This window comes from Pan paniscus, chromosome 10, assembly GCF_029289425.2.
Source record: "Pan paniscus chromosome 10, NHGRI_mPanPan1-v2.0_pri, whole genome shotgun sequence".
In the NCBI taxonomy this organism is placed as follows: domain Eukaryota; kingdom Metazoa; phylum Chordata; class Mammalia; order Primates; family Hominidae; genus Pan; species Pan paniscus.
In genome coordinates, this window is record NC_073259.2 from 69785304 (window position 1) to 69798258 (window position 12955).

Sequence of the window (12955 nt, forward strand, 5' to 3'; positions counted from 1 at the left end):
TGTAGTTTTTTAGGGAAAAATCTGTGTCGCTCTAGGGATGATACAAATACTTAATTTCTTACAGTCTACTGTATAGTATTAATATCTTGAGGTTAGCAGTTTGGCATTAGCCTGGGCAACAGAGTGAGACCCCATCTCTAAAAAAAAAAAAAAAAAAAAAAAAAAATTAGCTGGACGTGGTAGTACATGCCTGTAGTTCCAGTTACTGAAGAGGCTGAAGTGGGAGGATCACCTGAACCCAGGTTGAAGCTGCAGTGAGCCATGATCACAGAACTGCACTTCAGCTTGGGTGACAGAGACTTCACCTTAAAAAAACAGAAACAAGAACAACAAAAAAAAAACTGTATATCCTCTACAGAGAATCACATAAAACAATGTTAATTTTTTTCTTTCAAATAACAAATGTAATTTTTAAAACCTCAAGAGAAGTCTATTATATTTACCCTATACATTATGCCTTCTTTATTCCTGCCATTCTAAGTTTCCTTCTGCTATAACTTCCCTTCTTTTTAAAAAGCTTCCCTTGACAATTCTTTTAGAGCAGGTTTACTAGTGATAAATCCTGTTAGTTTTCCCTCATTTGAAAAATGTCTTGACCTTTTCTCTTTGTACTTTTGACTCCTTTATAATACTTAGGTACTTTGAAAAAGTTTTCTGATTGAATCTTCTCTCCCCCCAAAACTATAATGAAGAGTACAGATTTATGCCAAATATCTGATAGCAAAGAGTTTTTAATAAACATCAATTAAAATACAGTTAAAAGTTCAAAAATTTTCTATGACTAGCCAATAAATTGCTGCAACTTTTACAGCTAACGCTGGTGTTCCCAAAATTTGAAACATAGTACTTTTCAAGAACTGTGGAAAAGCTTGATTACAACAAAAATAACAGGCAGAGTGTTCTATTGTTCCTGTTTCCTCCTGAAACTTAAACTCTGAATAGCAACAGATTGCAGCAAATGTAGCTCAGGATATTCTGAAAAATACAGCCCCAGGAAATAGCTAGTTAAAACGTGGACCACATTTCAATTCCACCTTTCCAGTGGAGATAATCAGTAGACTCAAAGAGATCCAAGGGTTGGATGAGTAACCATAGTTGAAAATGCTGACACAAATTATTATTTGGCAATAATAAACTGAGGTGAAATGATGCCAAGTAACTGATGTAGTGGAAGTATGTTCTGGTCTGACTAGAATACAGCAATAAAAGTTGAGAGGTTAATAAGGGCAAAAGAACCTTCAGATAAATGGAGAATGAGAAAGAATTGATGATTCAAAAAACATACTTCATTGTGATGACAAGCAAATTAAGGATGAAAAAAAGCAAGGTGAAAAGAAATAGGAAAAATAGTTCAGGATGTAGAAAAATTATTTCACAACAGCCAGGAAATTCTCTTGACAGAGGATCTCTTGGTAAAATAAACGTGGAGATGAACTAGAACAGGTATGAGGTTCTAGCAGAAGAAACATTTGCATAAATGTGACTTTCTTATCCAGCCACACTATTTCTTAAAAGCAACACAATTTCCAAAACTTTCTTGCTCAAAGCTCAGATTTACACAATGCCACCTCTAAGAGGCAGGACACTAGCCTAAACTAAAATGTCCCTTATGTCTGTTCTTACTGTCTTCTCCTTTGGCTTGAGAGATGTTTTGATTTGTAAAAGTACTGGCCAATACAACAAAATGGAGACATAAATTATGTCATAACAGAATTTTACATATGTTTCCTTATATTATGTTCATTAATGTATTACATGCTTTAATAATTTCACTCAGTTAAAAAATGATGGTATGATGCTTTAAAGCTGGTTCAATCATGATTTTATAAGCTTATTTATCAAGAGTGAAAATAGAAGACTATTAAAAACAGCTAAAAAGGTAATGTGTCATAGTGTTTAATGTTTCTGTAATTGTTGGTAAGGCTTGTATGTAAGTCTGATGCAGAATTCTTAATGGCACTCAAACAGTTCTTTTCTCAGCCACATGGTATCCACTGGTGCTATGAGTCTGGAAGAGACTGGCTATGGGTACCACTTCTTGTCTTCAGCTGTGACTGTGCAATATCAGCAAGTGCGCTTTGTATCTTTTCCAGAAGCATGTCTCCTCGATAAACAACATCCTCCAGACATGTAGCAGCTTCATGGTTTTCCTCTTCTAGCTTATACAAGCTAGCAGCCTTTATAAGACACAAATTTTAAAATCTTTAGAGTTTAGAAAGAGAAGCTGTCACAGATGTACTTATTTTTAAATCTGGATGACTTTGCAATCATTGTGATATGTTTTTCAGTAAAGAAATTCTAAAAATCAGACAACTTTTAAGAATTTTCCCCATGTGAATTATTAAAAAGAATGACTTTTCAATTAGAGATCTCTAGATATCTTTAAGTGACTCCCTTACACATTACGTTTAGACACCATTATTCTACTCCAATTGTAGAATGCCACCCTCCTCTCATTCTTCACTAGGAAAAGAGACTAATTGAGGAAAATAAGAGGTTTCCTTATAATGGAAATTTGAATATTATAACAAAAGGTGCTATGATTTGAATGTGTCCCCTCCAAAATTCATACATTAAAATCTAATCCCCAATGTGATGGTATTAAGAGGGAAGGGGCCTTTAAGAGAATATTAAGTCATGAAGGCAGAGATCTCATAGATGGAATTAGTACCCTTAAAATATGGCTTGAGGTTGAAGAGGGAGCTCTTGCTCTTTTGCCCTTCTGCCTTCAGCCATGTGAGGAAACAGGAAGAAGGCCCTCAACATGGCCCTAAACATGGCACCATGTTTAATAAAAATTCATTACTCATGCACAGTGAGTAATAAATGCCTTGATCTTGGACTTCCCAGACTCCAGAACTGTGAGAAAATAAATTTCTGTTCTTTATAAATTACTGTCTCAGGTATGTTGTTATAGCAGCACAAACCTCCTTTAATTCAAAATTCTCTATTACTGGTAAAATTCTCAAAGGAATAGAGGCTTACCTGTAAAGCAGCTGTAGATTCTTCACTGGGTAAGGAATCTATCAAAACATCAATGTCTTTTGCTGTTCGTGCAATCAGTGCTGCAAAAAGCTGGGCATACTCTAGAGAAAGATACTGCTAGATTAGGATATTAGAAAACCTCAAGTTTTCAGAAACAAATTTTAAGTTAATGAAACCAGAAACTTCATATAGCTTTTTCTGCCCTAAGATTCTAATGATTCGGCCAGGCGTGGTGGCTCACGCCTGTAATCCCAGCACTTTGGGAGGCCAAGGCAGGCGGATCACGAGATCAGGAGTTTGAGACCAGCCTGACCAACATGATGAAACCCCATCTCTACTAAAAATACAAAAATTAGCCAGACGTGGTGGCATGCGCCTGTAATCCCAGCTACTCAGGAGGCTGAGGCAGGAGAATTCCTTGAACCTGGGAGGCGAAAGTTGCAGTGACCCTAGATCGCATCACTGCACTCCAGCCTAGGCGACAGAGCGAGACTCCGTCTCAAAAAAAAAAAAAGAAGATTCTAATGATTAAAATATACACCAATCCTGTTACACATTTAGCTCAAATTGGGAATTAAGCATAATGTATGTAATTTCATTTATTATGACAATATAGTGGTCACTTGAATAAAGAAATTTATAAATGGGATGCCTTCCCTGTTAAGGTCCCTCACTCAGCTAAATTAACACAAATTCTCCTCTAAAGGAGTAACAATCTATTATCTGACATGAACCAGAATTATGAGATGTTAGGTGAATTGACTGTAAATTTTTTACAACAAACAAAACTTGTAATATTCTCAAACAATTTTAGAAATAAAATAAGCTGAATTTCTCAAGAAATCTAATTTTAAAGGATTACAAAAAATGTGAGAGTCAAACTAAGAGAAGCTAAGAAAACCTGTTTACCTTCTGTAGGGTTAGCTGGCTGGTCTTTGTTAATTGCTGTCTGAATATTATTGAAAGAGGCAGGAGGACCACATTGCTGCAATACTCCAATGGCGTTACAAAACTGATCTGCAAGCTTAGGCCAAAGAAAACATATCAAGGTTAGAAAGGACTTATCAGTTTTAAGGACTTTATTGGTAATGGCAACAACAATAAGTTTCTGTAATGATAATCTCTGAGCAAGGGAATAAAACAGAAAGGAGTGATTGTTGATAAAATAAGCCAGTTATTATTAATGTTGATTAAACGTTTTAATTCTGCAAAGAAACTAAGTTTGGTATCAATCTAGGTAAAGTTAAATTTGATATAAATCTAGTTGAAACAGTTGAAATACAAAATAATCTTTCTTTTCTTGTGATAGTAAAATGATAAGAGAACATTGGCCAATACTTATTGTAAGCCACAAGTAAAGACTTTTTGGGGATAGTGATGGAAAAGAGCAAATTTGACTTGTAAATATCTATGGCATCATGTTTAATAAAAATTTATTTCTCATGCACAAAGTATATGATTCCTTTTCTTTCTTTCTTTTTTTTTTTTCAAGGGTGGCACATCTCACACAAGCATATGAATATCCAATCATCACGCTCATGATTCCTTTTCTGAGACTGGAGTAGTTACAAGTGTAAAGAAATAGTGAGGAAAAGGCTGCTCAGAAAAGCACCTTAAGTAAGCAGAAATGTATTTGTTCAAGACTCAATTTTTAAACTCTTGTACTCTAAAAGTATTCCTTAAGTGCTTTTAAAGATTGGGAATAGCAATTCCTTACCATCTCCAAATTAAATACACCTATCCTCCCTACCAATTTCTCTTACCTAGTCTTGACCTCTCAAACCTCCTATTTCTAATAAGTATTTCCACTGGGTTTCTCTGCCATTGTTTCAATGACAGAACTCAAAGGCAACTGTTTCCTCTTTTTAATATTTAATTTGTATTGAAAGTCTCCTAGTCAACCAATCTAACTTCAGATTCTTACTTTCCTTTGATCTTCATATTCTGCTAATACTACAAATCTTTCTCTTTTCCTTCTATCATTGTTGCTTAGTTCAACCAATTATCTCACACCAGAATTATTACAATAGTCTTCTTGTTGTTTTCCAGTTCACCAGGTTATTTATTTTACCCTGATCAAAACATTTGAGCTTACTCCACCACTGTCTTCAAGATAAATCTCCAACTCAGGCTGTTTTGAAGCTTTCAATAATCTAAGTCAACTCTACTGACTCGTTTTCCACTACTCCTTCATATTTATCTAACTAGTCATAAAGTCACTTATGACTAAATGGCTTTGCCCAGGTTTTGCTAATTGTAATGGAGCAATAAGTGCTCAGATGTATACAAACCTAGGTCCTAATCCTAGCTCTATTAATCCAAGTAGCATTTTTCATTTTTAAATTGGATACATTCTCCTATTATAGCATTGTTGTAACAGAGGAAACACACACAAAAAAATATTCAGCACAGTGTCTATCTTTTCCATCCTTCAAAAGCTTTTAAGATCCATTTAGTCAACAAAAATTTATGGAAAATAACTAAAGTACTGCATATAAACACTACAGAGACATAGTGAATGCGACATAGCTTCTGCACTCACGGTTTTCAGAGGGTAGAACAAATGTTAAAAGTTATACAAATAATTCTGATTAGGATAAATGCTAAGAAGATTCCCCCTATTTTGGTTCACATCACTCCATATTCCAATTTACATCAGAACCTGAAGCTGAAAATACTCAATTCATTATAACTCCCTAACCACATACTGTTTTTCCATCACTTAAATGTCTCCTGAGTATTTGACATTTTTTAACCTCCTTTAGGAGTATCTCTTTGTAAACATGATGGTGCTTACACACAGTAGGCACTCATACTAGTTATCCTAAAGGCTTTTCTCCAAAATCCAATTATCATTATGCCTAACCTGGAGTTAAGGCCATATTCACTCTGTCCTTATTATCCTTCTAGTTACAAGACATGTATGAATATGCAAAATTTTCCCTAAAATAAGATTTCTATCCAGCAGCATCATTACAATTTGATTTCGTAAAACCTCAAAGGAGTAGTTCCCTGAGGAAGGCTGGCTGGCAGCCCAGGCAAGTCCCTGCAGGGTAGAATTTATCTTGGTGAATTCAACATTTAGAGGCTGGTCCTCTCAGCTTAAAACCTAGTGTTATTCACCCAGGGTAGATCAGTTTTATCACAAGTAGATTCACACTCTTCAAGTGTACAAAGCCTGATGTATTAAGAAAAATGCCAAGTTATTAGCTTACAGTGAGGAAAAAAAAAAAACTGGCAAGGAAACCAGGTACTTATGTTTTCCTATCAGCATGTTTTCTCTCTAGCCCCTTATCTAGGACATTAAATCACAATCAGACAATGAGAAACATAACTATCAATGGAAAACTATTTAGCAGAAAACAATCTAACTTGTAATGGTAATAAGTACAACCATTGCCGCATGGGAATACCCACTGACGTCTTGGTCAACGGCATGCACATATTATGTCAGTCCCCTATGGTTATAATAAAGCTGAAAAATTCTTACTACCTAGTGACAGCGTAGCAGTACTAACGCTGTAGCGCAATGCGTTCCTTAGTGCTTGTGGTGATGCTGCTGTAAATCAACCTACCACACTGCCAGTGTATGAAAGCATAGCACATACAATTATGTGCAGTCCATGACACTTGATAATGATACTAAATGACTTTGTTACTGGTTTATGTATTTACTGTTTTATGGTTATTTTACATTGTACTTCTACTTATTAAAACAAAAAAAAAAGTTATCGCCAAAACCATGCATTTCTCAGAACATGACCCCTTCATTAGGGGCCCATGACTGCGCATCCTCTGGCTTTGCTTCTACTTTCCACTCAGGCATAGTGTGGAGGAAAAATAACCAGAAGGAACAAAGCTGGGGAGCTACTTACAAGACTTGGCCTTTAATAGAGAGTAGAATTTGGGGGAGACATTAAAAAGGACTTGTAGGCCGGGCACGGTGGCTCACACCTGTAATCCCAGCACTATGGGAGGCCGAGGCGGGAGGATCGCTTGAGGCCGGGAGTTTGAGACCAGCCTGGACAACATGGTGAAACCCCGTCTCTACTAAAAATACAAACATTAGCCGGGCGTGGTGGAGGGCGCCTGTAATCCCAGCTACTTTGTTTGGCTCAGACAGGAGAATCGCTTGAACCCGGGAGGCGGAGGATGCAGTGAGCAGAGATCGCGCCACTGCACTCCAGCCTGGGCGAAAGGCACTGTCTCCAAAGTAAAAAAAAGAAAAAAGAAAAAAGACTCAAATAAACGGAAAGACATACGAGGATTAGAAGATTTCCTATCATAAAGATGTCCCCAAACTGATGTATTCTGAGGGATGGCCAAGAGGCAAGAGATGGAAGGAGACTCTGGGCCCAAAGGAACGAGCTAAGATGAAAGAAAATCTCTCACCTCACCTCAGCATCGCTCCCGCACCAACCTGAAAGCGCTGGTGAAGGAATACTCTCGGCTGACATTTCATTACAAAAACCCAGTCATCCAGAGCATGAGATCTCCCTTGGTGGATTAAAATTGATGAGGAAAGAAAAAAGCTCCTGCTTCTCCTCCCAACCCCCAAAAGAAAGAGAACCCGTAAGCACCACTGGCAAGAAAATAAAACTGTCCTCAGGGAACACGACAGGACCGCGCAGCCCACAAGTCCTGGCGGCCTCACCCGGACAAGAACGATCTTCCCGGTCTCCTCAAGCGAAAGAGACTGCTCCCTCCCGCACCTTCAAGCACCGCCCGGCAGCCGGCCTCAAACCTCCGAGTTCGCGGTGGCGCCTCCCGAGAGAGCGCTTTATGCCGAAGCCCTGTCTCTCAGTCCGCTCCCCACTTCCAAGTTTTGCCTCTTGGGCCCCTTTCCTCCCTTGCTTTACCTCAAGAAAGAGAAAGACAGAGGCTAATCGAATGAAATTCCTCACCGAATTCACAGCGTCCTGAAGCTGCGTGAGCCGATCCGCCATGTTCCTACCGCAGCAAACGGACGCCAAAACAGCGGCTCTTCCGCGACTGGGCAGCTCTGGCACGCGTCATGGCCAATCACAGGGCTGCGTCCTTGGAACGGGTGGGGTCGGAGAGAACTCCCCGCCCCGTCAGGAGTGGGTGGTACTCCCGAGGCGGCCTTTCTAGAGCGGGCTACACCTGAGGAGAGGCTGGATCTTTTGAGTAACTGGGGGAATGGTCTGGGGTCCAATCTCTTTGAAATACAGTCCAAGAGCCGAAATACTCCCCTTGGGGTTGTTAGGTGTTAAAGGCTTCAGAGATTGTTGGATTCTGCGGGGATTTTTTTTTTTTTTTTAGTAATTTCTCGTACCCTCTCGTGTTTATTTATTGACCAAATTGAAGAGTAAATATATTTTATTTATTTATTTATTTATTTATTTATTTATTTATTTATTTATTTATTTGAGACGGAGTCTCGTTCTGTCGCCCAGGCTGGAGTGCAGTGGTGCGATCTCGGCTCACTGCCAGCTCCGCCTCCCGGGTTCACGCCATTCTCCTGCCTCAGCCTCCGGAGTAGCTGGGACTACAGGCGCCCGCACCACGCCCGGCATTTTTTTTTTTTTTTTTTTTTTGTACTTTTAGTAGAGACGGGGTTTCACCATGTTAGCCAGGATGGTCTCGATCTCCCGACCTCGTGCTCCGTCCGCCTCGGCCTCTCAAAGTGCTGGGATTACAGGCGTGAGCCACCGTGCTCGGCCAAGAAAAATTAGCTGCACAATTTAGATTTAGAGTTGGGACTTATTGAGAGTTTAAGTGTGAAAAATGATAATCGAAACTTGGTATTTAAGGAAATTTAGCCTGAGGATAGTCTGGTAAGAAATGAGTTTGGAATCGGCAAATAACAGGTTTGTAGACTTCAAAAAACTCTCATATCCTCTTTCTCAGGCTGATTATCCGTGATTACCTTCCTGTGGCTGCGGGGAAGGTGGAAGACACAGTCCCTGGGGAACTCAGCTTGTTGGATTTATCCCAACACTTACTGTGAAGCACCACTTCTGCTTCACACCCATGCCCCACCCTCATCCCCAAACAGTCTACAGACTTACTGGAGCCTCATTAAGAACGTGGATGAGGCATGTTCCCCATCATGGGACTAATGAGAAATCACTCTGTAATTTGTTTTCACTGTAACTTGGGGGGATTCTACAACCTTCTCCTCCCACCCTCACTTGAGAGTGTACCTTACGGAATGCCTGCCACATACCAGGAAGTATATCCAGTGCTCAATTTGCAAAGATGAATAAGCCAAGGACTCACTAAGGAAGGTTTTGCAGTTGTCCAAGATTAAGATGAGCTGGGCCTAGAATAGGGTGTTGACCCTGATAAGCGGGGAAAGAAAGACTAAAATATATTTTTGAGAAAAAAAATTAATATGGATTGGTGACTGATTGGATATAGTTTAGTCCACTCCATAAGAATACTAAGTTATGCAGCCTGATTGAAGGGAACTTGGGCAGTTGAAGTAGAGAAGCCACTTCAAGACATTCATATTGTGACACAGTTTTTGTCCTGCCATTATCTTCCTAATAGATCTTCCGTGCCTCCACAGAGACCTCAGGTTGATGTCCAACTATCTCTGCCTGGTTTTCAAGATTTACTATAATCTGGCTCCAGCAAACAGACCCAGCCTCACCTCTTGATAATTTTCTGAGTGAAATAATCTGTTTCAGCCAAGGTCCCTGACCCCTTGGTTTTCCTGGTTCTTCAGCCTCTTTCGGCCACGGATCTTTTTAAGAATCAGATAAAAGCTGTGGACCCTTTCCCCAGACCAGACTCTCAACTTAGCCTACATTTGAAAAGGGGTTTAGGAAGCTCTTGAAGCTGTAGACTTCAAGAATAACCCACCTGCCAAATATAGTCTGTGCATCTAGCTCAGGATTTCTCAATGGCTGCACTCGACTTTTCAGGCTAGATTATTCTTTGCTGTGGGATGCTGACCTGTGCATTGTAGGATGTTTAGAGCATCCCTGTCCCTTACCCCTGAGATGCCAGTAGCATCCCTCCAATCCATTTATGCCAACATAAAGTATCTCCAGATAGTCCCAAATGTCGCTGGGGGGCAAAATTGCCCCCAATTGAGAACCACTGGTCTAGCTCTTTCCTCATTCTTTACCTTTCCCAAAGCAATTTCTTTCCTGCTATTTAATCCTTACCCTACCTTTTTAAGTTGTACACTTCTCATATAAATTTTATGAATTGCTAGAGTCCATAGGGACCTCTCCTTTCTTCCTTTCATGATTTGGACACTTTCTCATATGCTTTTTCATTTGCTTCTGTTGCATCGCCAACTGGATTATATGGTTTTAGGAGCAGGAACCCAGTATTACAGATCTCATATTTTAAACACACAATTTTGGTGAGTACTTTCTTTGAAACTTTATATTATTGAAAGTTTCAAAGATATAGAAAAGTAGACAGTATAGTGAACCCTCGCATACCCTTTACAGCTTCAGCAGTGAGCCACTCAGTCAATCTTGCAAATGCTTTGGTTTTTATGACTGTAGCAACTATTTTTTAAGAAAAACACCTTTAGCAATTTTTAAATACCTTTAATACTCACAGTTGCAATTTATTAAATATCTAAACTGTTCTTAGTGCCGGGATGAATAACTATAAATAAGCATTTTTCTATACCACACTCTTTGAAATTCCCTAAACATGTTCTGCTGTTTTACAAAAATGCACACCATATAAAAACACCTATAATTATTTCTTCCTTGTATGAAATGCCTACACTTCCATCCACATCTCCACTTTGCTCCCTTGGTGATTGTCCACACAGTACTCAAACCTTATTTTATTATTTATTTATTTATTTGAGACAGAATCTCACTCTGTCGCCCAGGCTGGAATGCAGTGGCACGATCTCAGCTCACTGCAACCTCTGCCCCCAGGGTTCTAGTGATTCTCCTACCTCAGCCTCCAGAGTAGCTGGGATTACAGGTGCCCGCCACCACACCTGGGTAAGTTTTTTGTATTTGTGTAGAGACGGGGTTTTGCTATGTTGGCCAGGCTGGTCTTGAACTCCTGACCTCAGGTGATCCACCCGCCTTGGCCTCCCAAAGTGCTAGAATTACAGGCGTCAGCCACTGTGCCCGGCCTATTATTATTTTTTTTACTTGCCACTATACTAGTGAACAAAATCTTATTTTAAACATCTCTTTATAAAAGCCTTTCCTGAATTCTGAAAATTAAATGCTCCCAATCTTTAACACAATTGTTCCTTACACTTCTGTTATTGCACTTAGCATACTGAGCTGTAATTATTTGTACATCACGCTAATTCACCCACCAGTCCATGGGCTACTTGCAGGCAGAAAACATATTCTGTTTCCATATTTCCAGTACCTAGCACCTAACATTTAGCCTGGCACATATTTATCAACCAAATGAATGAGTTTCCTAGCATAATAATTTCCATATAATAGCTACTAAACAAGCATTTACTGAATTTAACTTAATGAACAAAGAATGTAAATTACTACCCACAAAAGAGCATAAGAATTAAAAAATACAGGATGAAGGTGAGATTAGAGTGGGAAAGAATGAATGGGCAAATTTCACAGAGATTCAATCCTGCCTTTTCCCTGGATCCCCACTCCCAGCTCCATTTAAGGTATTTTAGGTTTTATTTAAAAAGCTAGGGTAAGTTTTTTCCCTTCCTCCTTCTCTCCCTCCTGCCCTTCCTTCCTTTTCTAAATTTTAACAGACTTTTGTTTTATTAGATACAGGGTCTTGCTCTGTCACCCAGGCTGGAGTACAGTGGCATAATCATGGCTCGCTGCAAACTCAAACTCCTAGGCTCGAACAATTCTCCAGCCTCAGGCACCTGTGTATCTAGGACTACAGATGTGCCCCACCATGCCCAGCTAATTTTTTTTTCTGGTTGTGTGTGTGTGTGTGTGTGTGTAAGAATGGGGATCTCACTATGTTGCCTGGGCTGATCTTGAACTCCTGGTCTCCAGAGATCCTCCTGCCTTGGTCTGCTAAAGTACTGGGATTACAGGTATGAGCCACTGCGCCTGGCCTAAACAGACTTTAAGCCTCTAATGATGCATATCTTGGATTTGGGAATCTTTCAGTTTCTGCATTTCCTTTCAATACATAGGAAAAATGAACTAATCTGCAAAGCTGCTAAGCTTGTTTGCTTCTCAGCTCTCCAATGGAACTCTGACATGAGCATGGAACCCCAGTGAATCATCCTCCCAAGCTGTCACAATACTGTACTTAGAAGCCAAGGTAATGAGGCCCTGTTCTGATTGCTGACACATCTGTCATCAACTGTCATGCATGCACAGGCAACTGCAGGCCTGGGGAACTGCGATGCAAAGGTATGGAGGAGAGAGAATAGGCTCAGTTCAGGAAATTTAAATTAATTCAATGTGGCCAGCATGTAGAGGTCTGATTTTAGTTGCAGCAAGAACCTAGGGAGGTGAGCAGGAGTTGCATCACAAAAAGCATTTATGTGTCATACTCAGGAAGGTGGACTTATATCTTGAATGCTTTTATAAGAAAACCTTTAAAATTATATGTATCTTTTACAAAATCATAATTTCTTATTTAAAAATGATACACTTCAATGTAGAACTTTTACACAGAAATGTGCAAAGAAAATCATTCTTAATTTAACCACCTAAAGATAACTATTTTAAACATTTTGGCATATACTTTTCAACCTTTTTTTCTATGCACATAACCAGGAATGCATACTACAAAGAAAACAAGGCAGGCACAGTGGTGTGAGCCTGTAGTAGTCCCAGTTAGTCTGGAGGCTGAGGTGGCAGGATTGCTTGAGTCTGGTGACAGACCAGGAGCACCGTCATCTCGGACAAACACCACCACTTTTAAGTTCCAGCTCCCTTTCTAGCCTCATGCATTTCAAGGAAATCACTTCTCTTCTAACTATAAGCAGCCAGAAAGAGCAGACAGTAAAACACAGATAAGACAGCTCAGGCACAAAGGGAGGTGGGGGGAAATTCTCTTG

The 12955-nt window shown here is 39.5% G+C and overlaps 1 protein-coding gene across 1 annotated transcript; it reads right to left on the minus strand.

Moving 5' to 3' along the window:
* Positions 1-713: 713 nt before the first annotated feature.
* On the minus strand, positions 714-8644 carry MED21 (mediator complex subunit 21). The gene is made up of 4 exons (XM_003828853.6): positions 7890-8644; positions 3895-4009; positions 2986-3086; positions 714-2177 (listed from the first exon to the last, which is right to left on the minus strand). Exons 1-4 carry the CDS (start codon positions 7929-7931, stop codon positions 2001-2003), a joined length of 435 nt encoding a protein of 144 aa, XP_003828901.1. The 5' UTR covers positions 7932-8644; the 3' UTR covers positions 714-2000.
* Positions 8645-12955: the final 4311 nt, after the last annotated feature.

What these genes read in the sequence shown, in the direction of transcription:
- MED21 (XM_003828853.6), bottom strand. Translation starts at nt 7,931, where the DNA reads ATGGCGGATCGGCTCACGCAGCTTCAGGACGCTGTGAATTCG. An exon ending in TTCAGGACGCTGTGAATTCG is followed by an intron (nt 4,010 to 7,889) that starts GTGAGGAATTTC and finishes CTTTGGCCTAAG; the next exon opens with CTTGCAGATCAGTTTTGTAA. An exon ending in AATCTACAGCTGCTTTACAG is followed by an intron (nt 2,178 to 2,985) that starts GTAAGCCTCTAT and finishes TGTCTTATAAAG; the next exon opens with GCTGCTAGCTTGTATAAGCT.